This window comes from Juglans microcarpa x Juglans regia, chromosome 2D, assembly GCF_004785595.1.
Source record: "Juglans microcarpa x Juglans regia isolate MS1-56 chromosome 2D, Jm3101_v1.0, whole genome shotgun sequence".
NCBI lineage: Eukaryota > Viridiplantae > Streptophyta > Magnoliopsida > Fagales > Juglandaceae > Juglans > Juglans microcarpa x Juglans regia.
The window spans coordinates 8,556,740-8,575,536 of record NC_054596.1 but is presented as its reverse complement, the minus strand read 5'-3'; the positions used below and the strand labels follow the sequence as shown (position 1 = coordinate 8,575,536).

Here is an 18,797-nt window from a genome sequence, read left to right as displayed (position 1 = left end):
TCAAATTTTTGCACTGAATTTTATTTTTTTTATTATTATTTACTTGATAGTTAATGAAGTGATTTTAATAAGTTTGTGATTTTTTTTTTATTTTTAAAATATATTTAAGGAGTTTAAAAAAATGTTTGAAAAAAAAAATTGGTTGCTCGGTAAGGATTCTCGAATCCTCTGTGGATGTAGCATGACCCATCCGATACGGTGAATTGTACTGGTGATTGAGGGATGGATTTAGATCTTATTTGTATTTAGAAAACATCTCAACCCCATCTCATCTCGTCTAATTATTACAATTTTTTAAATTTTAAAATAAAATATAATAAACAATTCAATTTTTTTAAATCTTAAAATAAAAATAATATTAGAAAATAATATTCTAACAATATTTTATTCAATTTTCATCTCATCTCGTCTCATTTCAATTTAACTCATTATCCAAATCTCGTCTTAATTTGAGTAATGCTAGATACAGTCATGAAGTGCGCAAATATCGTACAATCATTTTGTAAAAGAGTGAGGTCTACCATTAAAAAATTAATTTTTTATCATGTGAATATTATATTTACTCATTTTTTTTAAAAAAAATTGTGCGACGCTTGACATTCTACGACTATAAATATGATTTATCGTGTAACTTTTATGTAATAAAGTTGTAATCCTAATTCCTAACATTTGTCGGCATAAAATTGGACATGGGATGAAAGAAACCCCATTTAGGAAATAATTTGAATCTTAGGTTTGGTTTGGCTATACAGATAAGATGTGATGATATAAGAAATATATGAAAAGTACTGTTAGAGTATAACCTAGTAATGACTACTGGGCGTGCCCCTAGGTTAAATCATACTTTTTTCTTTTTTACATTTTTTAAACATCTTTAAACATTTTAAAAAAATTTTAAAAATATCAATACACTAATAATTACTTCTTTAACCATTAAGCAAAATACAAAATTTTAAAAAAATATATATGAGCGGACAAAATAAGGGGGCATATAATAACAATGAGATAATTTGTAAATAGTTATAAAATCTTAATTATGAGCGGACAAAATGAGGGGCATATATTCTACCATATTTTAACTTTATAATTGTTTATTCAAAATTTTATCTCTCATTTCTCAAAACTCCATAAAAATCTTAATTCAAACTATTTTATTATTATTCACAATTTATCTCACTGCTATTTACAAATTTTTCATCTCAAAATTATAGAATGCAATGAAAAGACCAAATATCTTAAAAAGCACACATGTAGAATTTATAATTATTTCCGCACACGTAACATAGTTTGATTTGAAATGATAAATTTTAAAATTTGAGTCTTATAAATTAAATTATACTATATAGATGATGTGTAGTGTAAATGTATTCAAATAACACTATTTAAATAAATAAGAGGGATATATGAAATAAAATTTATTATTATTTTTAAAAATATTTAAAAATATTAAATAATGAATAAATTATCAAATTAATTCAATTCATATATATTTTATGAGTAATGACTCGTACGAGTTACAAATATATAAAAAAAAAAAACCACCATAAAAAAGTATAAGAAATCATTTTATTTTGGTGAGGTTAGGGACTTGTAATTAACATATTTTATCGCTCTCTCTTTACTTATCGCACCAAATAGACCAACGAACTATTTTGACACGTAAGATCCAATCCCGCCCCTGGACAGTTAGTTAAATCCCCAATTACAATGAAACTTGAAAAATGAGCAAAGCCAATCCTTCAACGTTACTCTCTCAGCTTCTTTCCAAATTCTTGCTTCCCTTGCATTGGATTGAATTCCTTCCCGGAGCTCTCTTCCCCTCATCCTCAATAAGCCTTCAACATTACTCTTTCAGCCCCTCTCCAAATCCTGGCTTGCCTTGAATTGATTTGAATTCCAGCTCTCTTCTCCTCTTCCTCAATAAGTTATTTGTGTTTTTCTTTATTGGTTATGGCGATTTTCAATGCAAAGAAGCGAGGAATTCTTGGATTCTGGTGCTGCCTTTTGGTGATTATGATTTACTCCATGAATTGCTATTCCGCGAGATCTGACAAGGAAACGAGGGAGAGGTTCTACGGGAACCTGCTGAACTCTTCCGCACCGGCTGCCGACGATGGCAGCATTGCCAAAATGTTCGATCGCGTACTCGAGAAGGAGTTCGCCGAGAATGATCAGCCCGAAGGTTAGGCTTTCCGGCTCTCAACCTTGGTTTCTTGTTATTTTTTAGGTTCTGCCTTCTCGTGCTATGTTCGGGTGAGGAGAATAATCGACGAAAAAAAGTGTGATATCTGGACTAATTCGTATGTTTAAGTACATGTCAAATGGTTGGCATTAGGAGCGAGGCTGTTGTTTGACCGGATGCGAAAGAAGAGTTTTCTTCTTTTTCCTTTTCTCCCTTTTTCCTGGGGAACCAAACGCGACACAAGGTAGCATAATGTTCTTCAAACGGTTAACTGCGGCAGCATTGCTTACCCGAAAAACCTCATATTCTATTGAAATAAATTTGAGTTCATGGCTTTGGTAGCTATTTACAGGATGATGTCAAAAGAGGCACCAAAAAGACCAGCAGTATAGCTCCAAAGAAGTTGATCATATAGATATATAGCTGAATATCCATTAAAAGAAGCAGATGGATATTTCAAAGTCTTTCGCTAAGCAGCATTGTGAGCCTACCGGCTGTGGAGGTTCATTACAAACTGAGACTATTTTGAACATGGTCATCGAGTACACCTTATAAAGTTGGCAGAGGTGCCTGGTTCATTGCTGTGGTTAATATTTTGCGTCTTATTTTCATGGTAGCTAGAGAATATCATGTCTTATTTTCATGTCTTTGGTTGGCGGTTCAACTGAATTTTTATTTTTTCGTATTTCATTGACGTTCTTCTTCTAAATATTTGGCTTCCCTCTTTGGTGAATAGTAATTTATACATTCCTGTACTGGGCCCTTGCTTTTACCTCGTCCCCCTCGATGAACTTTTACCTACTCGCGCACAGCATACAGAGAAAAGGGGGTAGACAAGCATTTTAGCCTGGGAAATTTTGCCTGTGTTTAGCGTGGAGTTATTAGCAGTTGTGCTTTCCAGGGAATTAGGTGTCATGTTATGCCAAATATGAGCTACTTTGGAGGCCTTTTTTTTTGCCAAGCACAGGTCTCCATCTCTTTCTCAACAATGAGATTCCATTGTATCCTATTCTTTCAGTCTTTAATGGTTAACATGATAGATCCAAAAATCAACAGGCTATCAAGCTAAAGAAAAGAGAAAAAAAACAACTGCTTCAAATAAGAGTTCCAGGATACTCTTTCACATTGTGCATTCCTTGGTGTTTGATGTTTCGTTTAATGATCTTTTGTTGATTTCACTCTGCTTTCCACTTTACTAGGATCTGACGGAAGCAGCTTCAACAGCAGTTTAGCTGATCAACAAGTAGGTTTGATTTTTCCTTCAAAATTTATTGGATGCAGTGTAATAATGGGAATATACTTATCAAAAAAATAATAATGGGCATGGTTTTCCACTCATGTGATAGGGGTAGTGAAATCTTTTCTATGATATGGATATTTCTCATTTTGTTAATGTTCTGTTTTTATGAATTTTTGTTCTTCTTTGTACATCCTGTATGCTAGGGTTTCTTCCCTTTGCTTTTTCTTAATGAAATTATGTACTTAAGAAAAATATATTTCAACAAACTCCGATAATGAACTGTATTTGGAAATATTTGTTTTTTTGCTTAGTTTTGGCTTGAGCTGGCATATAAGGCTGAAAATGAATGAGCAAAATAAGTTTTCCTTGGGCTCTGGCTTTTGTGTACACCTCAGGTCATGCTTCCTATATGGCTTGTGTGCAATGTAACTGGTCATTGTTTCATCTAAATCAGAAACAGATGGGCTTCTTTACATGCTTATTCAAGGTTTTTACATCATACATGATAGAGCACAGCTGAGTGACATTTATTGTTGCAAACTTCTTTCCGAGTTGAACCGTCTGGCTCACACTATTTTTTTTTTAATTTATTTATTTTATTATGCTATCTGTGTTAAAAAATGAATGCTATCTATGTTAAAGGATGAATCTTGACAATGTTCACAGGCTGAACTGGAGACTGTGGCTAAACTCACACCTGAGAAGACCAAGAGAAATGATACAAAGGAGGCAAAGTAAGGGACTGATAAAATATGTTTGTTGGGTAAATGTGATTACAACGAACGTATATATTTTTTATTTTCAACGCCATTTAATAACAATAATAATTACTACAATTATTATTATTTGTTGTTGTTGCTGCTGAAGCAACATGCTTCTTTGACTTAAATCGTTTTTTTGGTCAGTGCCACAACAGTGGAGAGTGAAGATTCTGATGACATGACCACCTTGATTGACAAAAAGGTGCGACAAAACTTTGGGAGTCATGGTTATTCACGCTCTGAATACCATTCCCACTAACTTGCTTTTCTTACTCAATGGTAGGACAACGTGTTTGTGATGTCCAACAAGAAATCCAAGTATCCAGTACTTCAAGTAGATTTGAGGTCAATGTCTTTTCTTCCTTTTGTCATGATATTTTGATATTGTTTTCTTTGGCAAAAACTTGCTATTTTAGATTTGTTTGTGTGTCAATTGGCTATGTTTTGGAAAGCACGAGGAATATGTTGTTTCATCTCGTAAGAAAACATTGCCATTTTCAAGAATATAAAACAAGTCTTTAAAAAATGCCCCACCATCCACCTTCCTTGATTTCTACATTTTAAGGACAAGAATGTTGGAAAGTTTCCAAAATCTGCCTAGTCAACTCTTTTGCATTCTAGGAGATATTGGGTGTAAATGTGTGAATATTCTAGGAGATTTAGTTTCCTTAGAAGTTAGCATTTAGTTTATTCTTTCCTACTTTATTCTTTCCTTTTTTCTCTTCAGTTGTAATCTATATATATAGCCTTGTACCTATATTACGAATTTTAATGAGAATAATTCCTACAAATTACTCTCTCATTCTAGATGGTATCAAGAGCAAAGTTCCTTTCCTGATTCATCTAAAAACCCTGTTCTCTCTGGCGGCTCAAATCAGCTCCTAATATCTTGGTTTTTCTTCCTTCTTCTTCTTTGCCTTTCTCTTCTGTTGTTGTCAAGCCTTTTACCATGGTTGATACTTCAAACGAGGCCAAATCCAAAAACAAACCAAAACCAAAACCTACCCATTCTGAACCCTACTCTGTCCAAATCACAAACATACGACTGAATGGGGTAAACTTCCTACGCTGGTCACAATCAGTCAGGATGTATACTCGAGGGAGAGGGAAGATAGGGTACTTGACTGGTGAAACCAAGGAGCCTGAGAAAACTGACCCTTCCTATGCTATATGGGATGCAGAAAATTCCATAGTGATGGCATGGCTTGTGAATGCTATGGATGAAGAAATTAGTGCCAACTACATGTGCTATTCGACTTCAAAGGAGCTCTTGGACAATGTTAGTCAGATGTATTCTGACCTTGGAAATTACTCTCAGGTATATGAATTGCAGCAGAAAATCAGCAATACTCACCAAGGAGAAGGTAGTGTGACCAGGTATTTCAATGTTCTTAAGGGACTTGGCAGGATTTAGACTTATTCAATGATTATGAATGGAAAATCTGATGATTGCAATCATAATAAGAAGATGGTAGAGAATGCCAGAATTTTTAAATTCTTGGCTGGACTTAATGATGAATTTGATGAAGTTAGGGGAAGGATTCTAGGGAGACAGCCATTACCTCCACTTGGAGAGGTATTTTCCAGAGGTGCGAAGAGAAGATTGTCGTCGGAATGTCATGATGAAAAAAAAGGAGGATGAAACTGTGGAGAACTCTGCTTTAGTTGCTGCCAACCCTGCTCCTTATTGTGCTACTAGCACAGATCTGTCCACTGCCAATATTTCTGCACAGCGGTCCTATTCTAACCAAATGAGGTTTGAAGATAAGCCTCGGGTATGGTGTGATTATTGCAATAAACCACGCCACACTAGAGAGACTTGCTGTAAACTCCATGGAAAGCCTGCAAACTGGAAGAGCAGCAAATCTGGAACCTCTGGCAGCAACTATATAGCCCCTAGAGCCAATGAAGCAAAGGCTAATTTCCTAAGTGCTGAGCAGGTGGATCATCTTCTTCAATTGCTGAAATCCACTCCTACATCTGGTCCTCCTACTGGTTCCTTGGCCCAAACAGGAGATATCCCTAGTACCTACTCTTGTGGCTTAACTCTTGCACCATGGATTATTGATTCTAGTGCATCCGACCATATGACTAGTACTTCACAATTTTTTCAATCTTATTACCCTTGTCTTGGTAATAAAAAAGTTAGAATTGCAAATGGAAGTTTCTCGTCCATTGCAGGAACAAGTTCTGTCCAAATCTCTGACAAAATTGAACTAAAATCTGTCCTTTATATTCCTAAACTTGCTTGTAATTTGCTGTCTTTTAGTAAACTCTCATGGGATTCTAACTGCAGTGTCATATTCTTTGATTCCCATTGTGAATTTCAGGACCAACTCTCAGGGAGGATGATTGGCAGTGCTAGGATGATTGATGAACTCTGTTATTTTGACGAGACTCTATTTAGCATTAAACAAGCCCAGGGTTTGAGTAGTAGTACTAGTACTAGTTCATTGTCTGTACGAGAACAAATTATGCCTTGGCATCTTAGACTTGGACATCCTAGTTTTCTTTGTTTCCTAGCTTATTTAAAATTGTTGATTGCAACTCTCTTCATTGTGATACTTGTCATTTATCCAAGAGTCATCGGAACACTTATCAATCAAAAGGTTATTGTGCTTCAAAACCTTTTTATTTAATTCATAATGATGTTTGGGGTCCCTAAAAAATCACTACTGCATCTGAAAAAAATGGTTTGTGACATTTATTGACGATCATACACGGTTGTGTTTGGTGTATTTGATGAGTGATAAATCTAAAGTTGAAAAATTATTCAAGAATTTTTATCATATGGTTGAATATCAGTTCCAAACACAAATTAGTATTCTTAGAAGTGATAATGGTACTGAATACTTTAACAAATGCTTAGGAACTTTTTTTTAGCAAAAAGGTGTTCAACATCAATCTACTTGTCGTGACACCCCACAACAAAATGGTATTGTGGAGAGGAAAAATCGTCATTTATTAGAGGTTGCACGTGTCCTAATGTTTTCTATGCATGTTTCTAAATATTTATAGGGTGATGCTATTTTGACTGCCTGTTATCTCATTAATAGGATGCCTACTCGTATTTTAAAATACATCACTCCTTTTGCCTGCCTAAAAGAGTTTTTTCCTACTTGTCAAGTAACATCAGATTTACAACTAAAAGTTTTTGGGTGTACTGTTTTTGTTCATATACCAACCCATCTTCGGTCCAAACTTGACCCTAGGGCAGAAAAATGTGTTTTCCTCGGATATGCTCCTAATAAGAGAGGGTACAAATGTTTTAACCCTATTACAAAGAAAACTCACATCAGTATGGATGTTTTTTCTCTTGAAAAACAGCCTTACTTTAGCCATAACTATCTTCAGGGGGAGAAAGAGAAAAGTGAAGATGAGTTCTGGCAAACTTCTAATCTTTTTCCTAATGTTTTCATTGATATTGACATGAACATCTACACTCCTTTAAAAGGTCAGGAAACAGAAAATTTATCTAGTGAAAATAATGGAATTCCTAGTCTACCTGTACAAGGCATAAGTGATTCACAACCAAGGGGAGAAATACGACCAGATATTACCTCATCTGAACTTCGTGTTTATACTAGAAGAAGAGATCATTAAAATAATAGAAATCCTTCTTCCAATCCGGAGCAAAGCCAATCATCATCACCTGTACAAGTTGGTCCTTCCAATACACCAGGTAACTCTTCCACTCCTGCTCCTTTTAAAAACAATTCTGCTGATCTAGACTTACTTATAGCACTTAGAAAAGGAGTTAGAACCTGCACCACACATTCTATTGCCAAACATCTATCCTATCATAGACTTTCTGATACTTATAAGGCCTTTACATCCAATATTTCTCACTCGTTTATTCCAAGAACCATTCAGGAAGCGATCACCCGGAATGGAGATTGGCTGTTAAAGAAGAGATGAATGCACTGATTGCTAATGGCACTTGGGAAATTGGTGATCTACCAGAGGGAAGAAGACTGTGGGCTGTAAATGGGTATTTACAGTCAAATTCAAGGCTGACGGTAGTGTAGAGAGGTACAAAGCAAGACTTGTGGCAAAGAGGTTCACTCAAACATATGGAATTGACTACCAGGAAACTTTTGCTCCTATAGCCAAGATGAACTCAATCCGTGCGTTACTATCCCAAGCAGTCCATTCAAACTGGCTCTTGTATCAATTAGATGTGAAAAATGTCTTCTTAAATGGAGACCTAGAGGAGGAAGTTTTTATGGATCTACCACCAGGATTTGAAGGCAAAGAAGGTAGGGGAAGGTGTGCGATTGAGGAAGTCTTTATATGGACTTAAGTAATCTCCTAGAGCTTGGTTTGAACGCTTTGGGAAGGTAATGAAGAGTTACGGCTACTGCCAAGGTCGAGCTGACCACACTATGCTCTATAGACACATTGGAGGAGGCAAAGTAGCTATACTTATTGTCTATGTTGATGATATTATTCTGACAGGGGATGACAATAATGAAATTTACAGATTAAAGAAGATTCTTGCTAAGGAGTTTGAAATTAAAGACTTAGGTAACTTGAAATATTTTCTTGGCATGGAGTTTGCAAGGTCAAAGAAAGGTATATTTGTTTCCCAACGAAAATATATTCTTAATTTACTTGGAGAAACAGGTTTTTTAGGGTGTAAAGCTGCAGAAACACCAATAAAGCCTAATCTAAGACTCCAACCAGCTAAACCTGAAGAAGTAATCAATAGAGAACAATACCAAAGATTGGTAGGGAAACTCTTGTATCTCTCTCACACACAGCCTGACATAGCCTTTGCAACAAGTGTGGTAAGCCAGTTTATGCACTCACCAGGACCTGAACATTTTGATGTTGTATACAAAATCCTAAGGTACCTAAAGGGGACTCTAGGTAAAGGCTTATTGTTTGGAGGTCATGGGAGTTTACAAGTTGAAATATACACTGATGCAGATTGGGCTAGAAGTGTCATTGATAGAAGATCAACTTCTGGCTATTGCACATTTGTTGGAGGAAATTTAGTAACATGGCACAGCAAGAAACAAAATGTGGCGACAAGGAGTAGTGCAGAGGCTGAGTTTAGGGCTGTTGCTCATGGAATTTGTGAAGCACTGTGGATTAAAAGATTGCTAGAAGAGTTGAAATTTACTAGTTCATTACCAATGAAACTGTATTGTGATAATAAAGCTGCAACAACTATTGCTCACAATCCAGTTTTTCATGACAGAACAAAACATGTGGAGGTGGACAAGCATTTCATCAAGGAAAAAATAGATAGTGGGGTAATCTGTTTGCCCTATATTTCTACAGCTGAGCAAGTAACGGATATACTTACAAAGGGACTGCCTAAGAAACAGTTTGAAAACTTAATCGGCAAGTTGGCTATGGAAGACATCTTCAAACCAGCTTGAGGGGGAGTGTTGGAAAGTTTCCAAAATCTGCCTAGTCAACTCTGCTGTATTCTAGGAGATATTGGGTGTAAATGTGTGAATGTTCTAGGAGATTTAGTTTCCTTAGAAGTTAGCATTTAATTTATTCTTTCCTTTGTTCTATTCAGTTGCCTTGTCATGATATTTTGATATTGTTTTCTTTGGCAAAAACTTGCTATTTTAGATTTGTTTGTGTGTCAATTGGCTGTGTTTTGGAAAGCATGACGAATATGTTGTTTCATCTCGTAAGAAAACATAGCCATTTTCAAGAATATAAAACAAGTCTTTAAAAAATGCCCCACCATCCACTTTCCCTAATTTCTACTTTTTAAGGACAAGAAAATGCCATTTGAAATAAAGGATTGCAGATGGACCTTAGTCTTTTAATTTGTCCATGCCCAAATTCACCTATCTAGATAATAGAATTTCTCCAACATGATTTCTCCTCAAACTGTATATAAAGGCGGAAATCATATGTGGTTGATCACTTTGGTGTATAGTTTTTGAAAAATGCGACTGAAGCGGTTTAGTTTTAATGTCACATACTGCCTGAGATTTATGACTTATCAGCACTGCTTTAAATTTGTGGCAGATTGATCTCAGACTTGGTGGTTGTCATAGTTTCTGCTGCTATAGGTGGAATTGTTTTTTCCTGTTTGGGGCAACCGGTTTGTATTTGTAGTTGTAGTTGTATTCATTTTTCAGTAAATTGCACTGCATTTTAAGTCCAACTATTTAAGTGATTTGTATGATACAATATTTGAGATTTTCTTTATTTTGTTTTGGACAAATATCGTAGGTTATTGTTGGCTATCTTCTTGCCGGGTCAATTATTGGACCAGGGGGCTTGAAGTTTATAAGTGAAATGGTACAGGTATGTTGTTATTGATTGCTCAAAACGTAGTTTCTTGAAGTCAGAATGCTTTGTTCTATTAACATTTACTCATAATTCCTATGGGGTCCATGGCTTTTCCTTTGACTGCATTTTGCTCAAAGGGTTAAAGTGAGATAATGCCTTTTTTTTCAGCTCTTTTATTCTGTTAACTTTGTCTTCAAAAATGTTTATTCACCTATATTGTTTTTCAAAAATACACTTTAATGGGTTTCCCTTCATCCATTTATGCCCTTGTATACAAATCTATTAAACTACCAGGTTAGGACAAAAAACTTGATAGAATCTAAAAAGTATTAACCCAGAATGAAATTTTCCTTACATCTTCTAACCTTGCTGAACATACACAGATTAAAATTGCTGTCTTATCTGGCGGTATTTGTTATGATGCTCTGTCCCATAACCAGGGTGATTGCCTGGATAATAATAGTTAACTGAGAACTTGCGATGAGGGGAGTGACCAAGATGAAAAGCATGCACAGCACATGCTTCAATATAACACCCTATCTTCACATTCAACAGGCTGGAAAGAAACCGAGTGCAATAAACTGCTTCATGTGCACTAGCCTGGAGTGACTGAGATAGTATCAACTGAGTTGAATGAAGTTATATTTTGTGAATTTGATATGCATTGATCTAGTCTATCATCTTATTTGCAGCAATTGGTCTATACTTACAAGAATTTTATTGATTACAGGTTGAAACTTTTGCACAGTTTGGTGTTGTCTTTCTTCTCTTTGCTTTAGGGTTAGAGTTTTCTTTGACAAAGGTACGCTGTTCTTAGCTTGGGAAATCTCTGTCTACCATGTATCATACAGTAGCTTATTTATTAGGTTCTGTCATAGTTTGTTTGCATTATCATAATTTAGTATAGAGTGGCTAGTTTAAATTGTGTTTGGTGCAGTTAAAAGTTGTGGGGCCTGTTGCTGTTCTTGGAGGGATACTTCAGATAATCATATTTATGTTCTTGTGTGGCGTAACAGCCCTGGTATAGTTCTGGGAGTGTCTAATCTAGTTTTATTCCCTGTGACAAGTTACAACTCCTGTCTAAAGTGATGCTAAGGTTGAACATCTGCTAATATTGCAGTTATGTGGAGCAAAGTTGTCTGAGGGTGTATTTGTTGGTTTGTTCTTATCAATGTCATCAACAGCAGTGGTATTGTTGTAGACTGCTTGTTACCTCATTTTATCCTTTCTCCTTGGTTTCTGGTCGCCAAATTTCGTATTTCTTTTCATGCCTTTTTCTATTATATGTTTACCAGGTGGTAAAGTTTCTGGTAGAACGGAATAGTAGTAGTGCTCTTCATGGTCAAGTTACAATTGGGACACTTATTCTTCAGGTATCTCATAAACTATTTTAGTCAGTGATACGTCTATTAATCTTCACCTTATGTGGTTGATTGTTTAACTTATATGGTTGATTGTTTTCTATTGTTTATATTGATTCATCCCTACACCTGGATAATTTCAGGACTGTGCTGTTGGCCTATTATTTGCCTTGCTCCCAGTTTTGGGCGGTAACAGTGGCCTTTTGCAGGGGATGGTTTCTATGGGAAAGCTGTAAGTCTGTTTATGAGCCTTTTTCTTTGCACGGCTTTTTTCCTATGTCATTTATCAAAGTTGTGATTTTAAATTTGCTTTCATTGATCAAGCCTTTAGTATAGTTGTGTTTTTTTTTATCACCAAAATGCTAGTAGTGCCGACGGCATCATGTAAATGATTTCATTGGCTGTTGGCCTGCTCCTTATTGACATCAGGCTGCTGGTGTTGTCGATGTATCTCACTGCTGCATCTGTACTGTCTTGGTCATTTGTTCCTCGCTTTCTAAAGCTGATGATACAGCTATCAACCCAAGTGAGTTGTAAACATGTTAGCTTCATTGATTGACTAGTAGTTCCTCTATAAGTGGTTTCCCTCTTTTGTGATTCAGACAAATGAACTTTATCAGCTTGCTGCTGTGGCTTTTTGCCTATTATCTGCCTGGGTGAGTTCCAGATATAGGTATCTTTCATATTAAGGTCATGCTGCATTTTGATATCGCATCCTTCTTACTCTTAACATATTGCTTCTATGACGGATTTTGTTTCTGGTGATCCCTTTGTCCCTTTTGTACAAACTCTCTTGGTGGATGGTTGAAGTTGTCTATTTGCTTGTGCTGGATGCCGAGTAAGCTTTAGGAGATGTTTTGTTGTAAGATGGTTTCATGAGTAGTGCAAGTGTTTGTGAAACTTGTAAAAACTTTTAAGACGATGGTTATATAGAGTTTTAAAAAAATGTTGGGACCCTTATGAAAGTAAGTTTGGATGAATAAGTTTCTAAAGAAATTCTGATGGACAATATAATAAATAATATTAAACAATTTATTTAAATAAAAAAAGAGATGAGAATTTGCTCAGCCACCCCTTGATGGCTGCCACCACCGGTGCAGCCCAGATCGGCCACCTTGTGGCGGCTAGAGTGGCATATTCTGGCCCCATGGCGGCCCGATCTATGCCTAGATTGGGCAACCGGTTGTGCCCAGGTTGGCCACCTTCGTGGTGCCAGCAGCCACAGTGACTAGACTTTTTTTAATTTTTCATAAAAAAAAATTTGAAGATGTTTTTTTTTTTAGTTTTGGGTGATTGAGGCCCCGTTTGGTTGTTAAACTCATCTGAGTTCAACTCAGTTCAGTCTAATTTTAAGTTAAGTCTAACATTCAAACACCCAACTCTCAAATTACTAAACTCATCTCAACTCAAAACCTTTTTACACGTGGGACCACAACCCCTTTCAATTCAACACTTCTTTACACGTGGGACCCACAACCTTTTTCAACTTTCCATAAATACATCTAAACTCATCTTAACATCCAAACACATTTAAACTCATCTTAGGTAGACCCCACAAAACTCACTCTACCATCTCAACTCACTACTATTCATAAAAACTCAACTCAGCTTAACGCAGCCTGAAAGATTTTGAGGAGTTTTTAACACTGTAAATATTGTATGTTTGGGAATGAAATGATCTTTGACTATAAACGATCTTTGAGTTTAGAAACTGTCTCAGTATCCAAACATCCCCTCAATGCCCCATTTATTAAGCATCCTCTTTGAGGTCTCAAAAATTATAGATCCTAGCTAATGACATCAATCTATGTGAGGTTCTTGGTATTCATGTACATTCTATCAGTGCTCTTGAAAATAGAGAATAGTTGTAGAAGTTTCTTTTTTTTTTTTTTTTGTCATTGTCTTCATGTAGAATATTTTGTTCCTTTCTTTCTTTTTCTTTCTTTCTATTTCAGTCTTGAATCTGGTGCTGAGTCTTTCCCTAGGGCACTTTTTGTTTTTTGCAAGGAATATGTTTCAACCTCCTCCTTCAAGGCTATAGGTATCGTCACTTATTGTTCTAATAGAAAACTGATAGATAGAAACATTTTGTCAAAGTTGGGAATAGAAACTTTCTGGTATTCAAAACTTTTTTCCGTGTATTATGGAAACTGGCAATCACTATATAAAGCATTATTCTCTCAAGCTGGTGTGTAGATCACACAATCCGCATCACTTAAATGGTATGATTTGATTTGTAAGATTCAAATTTTAAAATTTATCTTCCAAATCAAATTATACCACGTAAGCAATATGTGGTGTAAAGGCCTTAAAATAGCAGTACTCCTATATAAAGCAGTGGCTGATACGCTTGAGCACATTTTTTCTAGCAAATGGACAGCAATACTGAGATGTAAAATCAGGGTGAGACATTAAAAGGTGTTTTAAGTGTGCAGTACCATGACCAAGATTTTCTTTGGCATCTGTGTTTATTGTTATCTGTGCAAACTTAGTTGTAAAGAATTTAATCTCATAGCCTCTCCTTCCCTGTTTGATTCTGTTGCATTTAGATGGTGGAACTTGGCACAAAAAGCTTTTGTGCAAGGGGGATTACTTTTTGCAAAGACAAATTATTTGCTTGAATCTGTATATAGATTACAATGTTGAGGGGAAAATAAGACCAATTCATATCTAATGGTAATTAAGTAATAGATGATTTTCATAAATTCAAATAAAGATGATGAGTTGCTGTATGTGACAGGAGTGCTGGAAATTGCCACATATACTGCTATCAATTCCTTTTTAATATTATTGAATCTTTTGTGACATTTTCAGTGCAGTGATAAGCTGGGCCTTAGCCTTGAGTTGGGTTCATTTGTGGCTGGTGTTATGATATCTACTACTGACTTCGCTCAACATACTTTGGACCAGGTACTCGTTTCTCTTATAGTTATGAAAATTCAATTGCTGCATGTACATGGATTTAGATTGAAGATGCTGCTTCATTCTGGATGTCACATGAGAATCAGTTTACATTTTTTTTTTTTAATCTTATCACAAGAATAATGGGAACATTGCTGATTTGATGCTTTTCTATGCTGTAGGTGGAACCAATTCGTAACTTATTTGCAGCTCTTTTCCTTTCAAGTATCGGAATGCTTATACACATACATTTCCTGTGGAACCATGTGGATATATTGCTAGTATCCGTCATTCTGGTTATAATCGTTAAGACAGCTGTTGTTACAGTTGTTTCTAAGGCCTTCGGATATAGCATTAGGACATCATTCCATGTAAGTTGTCTTCCTCAGCTTGTTGAGTTGATTTCTGATCTAAGTGAAACACATCAATTACTTATTTTCAAATTTTGGTTATTCGATTATAGGTTGGAGTCCTGCTTGCTCAAATTGGAGAATTTGCTTTTGTACTCCTTAGTCGAGCCTCAAATCTTCATCTTATTGGGGTGATCTCTCTCTCTCTCTATCTGCTTAGGTTTGTTTGGGTTGAATATTTTTCTTGCTTAGAAATTGATCCTGCTTTGATAATGGCTGATCTCTTATGGTTTCCCTCTAACGGAATATTTTGTTCAAATTGTAACTAGAGGGCCTGGTGATAATGATCCACCTGTCTCCTCTCCCTGAATTGAAGGAATCAGTTATTCCAATAGTGAAGTCCATCTCGATGCCTACAATTTCCTCTTGTAAGAAAATGCGTTCAGGTTTAGACCTACTATGCACTCTCATGGTGTCTGGTTTCCAGAGCATGAGTGGAGTTCAGTTTTAAAACTTGGGATTTTGAATTGATTATTGACTTACTGTTCTGAAAGGTCAAATTAGACGGATAAAGATATCAAGAGGAATCAAATACAGGATTTTGATGACAAAATTGAACCCCTACAAGCTGCATTCATTGATGGCATGGCACGATGGACAAGTTTATAACTTGTGAATGTCACTGATGCGGAATAGCTACATCAGTTTCAGTCCCTTTCTTTCTGAGCATTCTGGAGGATTTGCTCTTTAAAAGTGCTGGTTCCACTCCACAACTTGTAGGCGCTACAGCTATTAGTGAGACCCTGTGGAATTCTATGGCTTTGTATCATATAGGACAAGTCAAGCACTGAGAGAGAGGGAGGGAGGGAGAGAGAGAGAGAGAGAGAGAGAGAGAGAGAGAAGGGACAAGTCACTTCATGTAGGGTTCATGGTTTTATGCCCTCAGTGCTATTATTTTGTTAGCAACATGTAGACTATCAGGTCCATGATCTAAAAAAGAGGTAGAAATCAATTTTTGCTCCCCCCGTCCCCCTCCAATAACCCCCACCAAAGAGAAAAGTGAGATTTGATGCTATTTATCAGAAAAAACAAATGCCTTGGTAGTGTTTGTCGGTTGTGGGTTGTGCAGGAAGAACATTTTTTTTTTATAGGTGTGCAGGAAGAACATTTATCTGCCCGTTAGATAATACAAATTCTCTTTTGATTTTTCTCATATTCTTGACTTGACCTTTAAGTGAACCGTGGAGAGGGTGTTTAATTAGTCTTGTAATGCTTTACTTTTAATTAGTCTTGTAATGCTTTACTTCAAGTTTTAAGCAATTTTGGAAAGGAAACAATTTCGGAAATAAGTGTTATAGAAAATTAATGCATATTTGGTAACCTTAGAAAGTGCGACAATTTATGTGAAATTAGCCTTTTGAAACTCATCTTTTCTCACCTTAATGAATTGGTTAAGGAACATTGAGGTTTCAGTATATGTGAAATTAGCCTTTTGAAACTCATATTTTCTCACCTTCGAGTCCTGTAAGAATTTAAAATCTCTGGTCATTGGATAGTTTGTTTGATTTGTCATTGCTCCACTCAAATGAATTGGAATTGGTTTACCACTGCTTTGCAATGGCATTCCACTTGAAAAGGGACACAGACTGTAAATAATGTCATATTTACCGTAATGCATCACAAGCGCCCAGTCTAAATCCATGCTCATTTGATTAACATGAAGCCACTTGGAGTGTTTTATTGCAATTGTTTTTGTAGTACGAGAAGATTATGTTTGTTAGTCTTTTAAAAAAGAAGAAGAAGAAGAACCAGCATTCTTTTGTCCTCCAAAATATTGTTTGTCCTACAATATTTTGAAAAACCAGCATTATTTTCTCTGTTGGATGCCCGTTGCATTGAAGCAGACTAGTATTTTGTTTTTTGTCCTCATGCTATAAGATTCCTCTGTCCTGTGGCTTTCAAGTTTTTGCTGTCAATCTGCAACGTCACTGTGACACCATATATCACTGACTTGTTCGTTTTTCATTTTTGTTGCTGTTGATTAAAACATTGTACTATAGGGGAAGATGTATCTACTTCTTCTTGGAACAACAGCTCTTAGTCTCGTAAGTTTCTTTTTAACTGAAACTCTGATCTTTGTGTTTTCTTTGGGAATATTTATCCTGGAAAGCGATTATGTACAGGTAACAACGCCTCTGCTGTTTAAACTGATACCTGCTGTGATGAACTTGGGCGTTCTCATGCACTGGTTCCCCTCAGAGAGCAACACACAGAATGAGGTCCCCCCCCTCTCTCTCTAACACACACACACACAACACAGACAGCAACATAATACAGGAACATGAACCTCCGCAAACATCAAGTACTATCGCATTATTTACTTCTTCCTGTGCAGTATGTGTTCCCCTATAAAAGAAACTTTTACTTGGAAGATAAAAACACGTCTCTAAATTTAAAACCTAATATCAAATGACCCATTACCACTTTTTCTGTGCTGGAATTTTTTACACCACCTTTTGACTGCATATCAAGAGAACATTGTTTGGTGCATGTTGGAAGTCTTTTCTATTAGCATAGAAATTTTCGTTGTTTAAAAGGCTATGCAGCAGCCATTCTTTGGTGCCATCTTATCCATACAAGACACAGATATACTCCTACAATTACTATTCAAGACTTGTTAGATCTCAGTTTAGTTGTAAAGATGCACAACCCTTCAAATAGATCATACTTAAAATATTCCTAGATGGAGAACCTTGGAAACATTCAGATCAAACAACAAACTCCTAGGAGTTGGCTCAAGTGGTAAGAACCTTGGTCTTGGCGATAGCTTCCTTCAATTATCTGAGGTGCACTTGTGGGAAACTTCTTATCGAGGGCTTGTGCATTACTGTGATTAGTCGGAACTTTATTTCTGGACCCTTGGTGCCAAAAAATAAAATCAGAGGAAACAACATGCCATCCAATCCAGTACATTATCTAGGAATTCTGTGGATCTTTCACTTTCCATTTTCATTTTTGTTTCTTTTAATCTTCTGTGGACTGTGTCTGTACATGTGAAACATAACATACAATTTCTATTTTGACAGGAAAAAGCTTCCATGATTGAAGCGTATAACAGATCATTGTGATCTTCCATGATATGATTGAATTGGCTGGTCATATCAGGATTACAAAGTAAATATCAATCATTTGAGCACGTCAGGATCTGCTTCTACTGCCAATTTTATTTTTTAGAGGTTTCAGCTGACATGTCAGCATATTCATTCCATTGAAACTCAGCACTGAGTTTTCGTGTACATAGGTATACATTTTTTGTATACTTAAAAAGAGTACTATAGATAAGAAATCTTTTAGGGCTCACACACGTTCGTGACAGTCTATGACCCAATCGATATCCATATTCTCTTACTTAAAGGTGCTTTAGACCAGATATACTCTGATGAATGGTTACAGCCGAAATTTTGAATTCAATTGTATAAGATAGTGTACAATACAGAAAAATGAAACAGATATTCAATATCATTTTTGTGATGCTTAATGAAATTATGATTTGAACTATATTGAGCATGTTGCTTGTAACTTAGCTTCGTTCTTGGCAAAACTACTAGTGTTTTGCCAAGAAAGGAAGGAAAAATTACTAAAATAAAAGCTAGAGCTGTACAATCTGAGTCGTGACTAACCTTTGATCGAAAATCTGCCCGGTTGACGGATGCATGTTGTTATAGTACTATTCTG

At 36.0% G+C, this 18,797-nt stretch overlaps 1 protein-coding gene across 2 annotated transcripts; it reads left to right on the top strand.

Annotated features, from left to right (window-relative positions):
• Positions 1-1,707: 1,707 nt before the first annotated feature.
• LOC121248288 (K(+) efflux antiporter 5) lies at positions 1,708-18,620 on the top strand. 2 transcript variants are annotated; one of them, XM_041146706.1, is made up of 20 exons: positions 1,708-2,182; positions 3,382-3,425; positions 4,089-4,156; positions 4,328-4,385; positions 4,467-4,528; positions 10,184-10,259; positions 10,391-10,465; positions 11,181-11,252; positions 11,388-11,471; positions 11,571-11,639; positions 11,746-11,823; positions 11,955-12,043; positions 12,241-12,337; positions 12,414-12,467; positions 14,626-14,721; positions 14,895-15,083; positions 15,176-15,253; positions 17,123-17,167; positions 17,246-17,341; positions 18,149-18,620. In XM_041146706.1, exons 1-20 carry the CDS (start codon positions 1,951-1,953, stop codon positions 18,188-18,190), a joined length of 1,704 nt encoding a protein of 567 aa, XP_041002640.1. In that variant the 5' UTR covers positions 1,708-1,950; the 3' UTR covers positions 18,191-18,620. The 2 variants fall into 2 exon arrangements, with proteins under 2 accessions (XP_041002640.1, XP_041002641.1); XM_041146707.1 differs by lacking the exons at positions 1,708-2,182; positions 3,382-3,425; positions 4,089-4,156 and adding an exon at positions 4,160-4,185.
• Positions 18,621-18,797: the final 177 nt, after the last annotated feature.

What these genes read in the sequence shown, in the direction of transcription:
- LOC121248288 (XM_041146706.1), top strand. Translation starts at nt 1,951, where the DNA reads ATGGCGATTTTCAATGCAAAGAAGCGAGGAATTCTTGGATTCTGGTGC. An exon ending in CAATGTCATCAACAGCAGTG is followed by an intron (nt 11,640 to 11,745) that starts GTATTGTTGTAG and finishes TATGTTTACCAG; the next exon opens with GTGGTAAAGTTTCTGGTAGA. An exon ending in TGATACAGCTATCAACCCAA is followed by an intron (nt 12,338 to 12,413) that starts GTGAGTTGTAAA and finishes TTTGTGATTCAG; the next exon opens with ACAAATGAACTTTATCAGCT.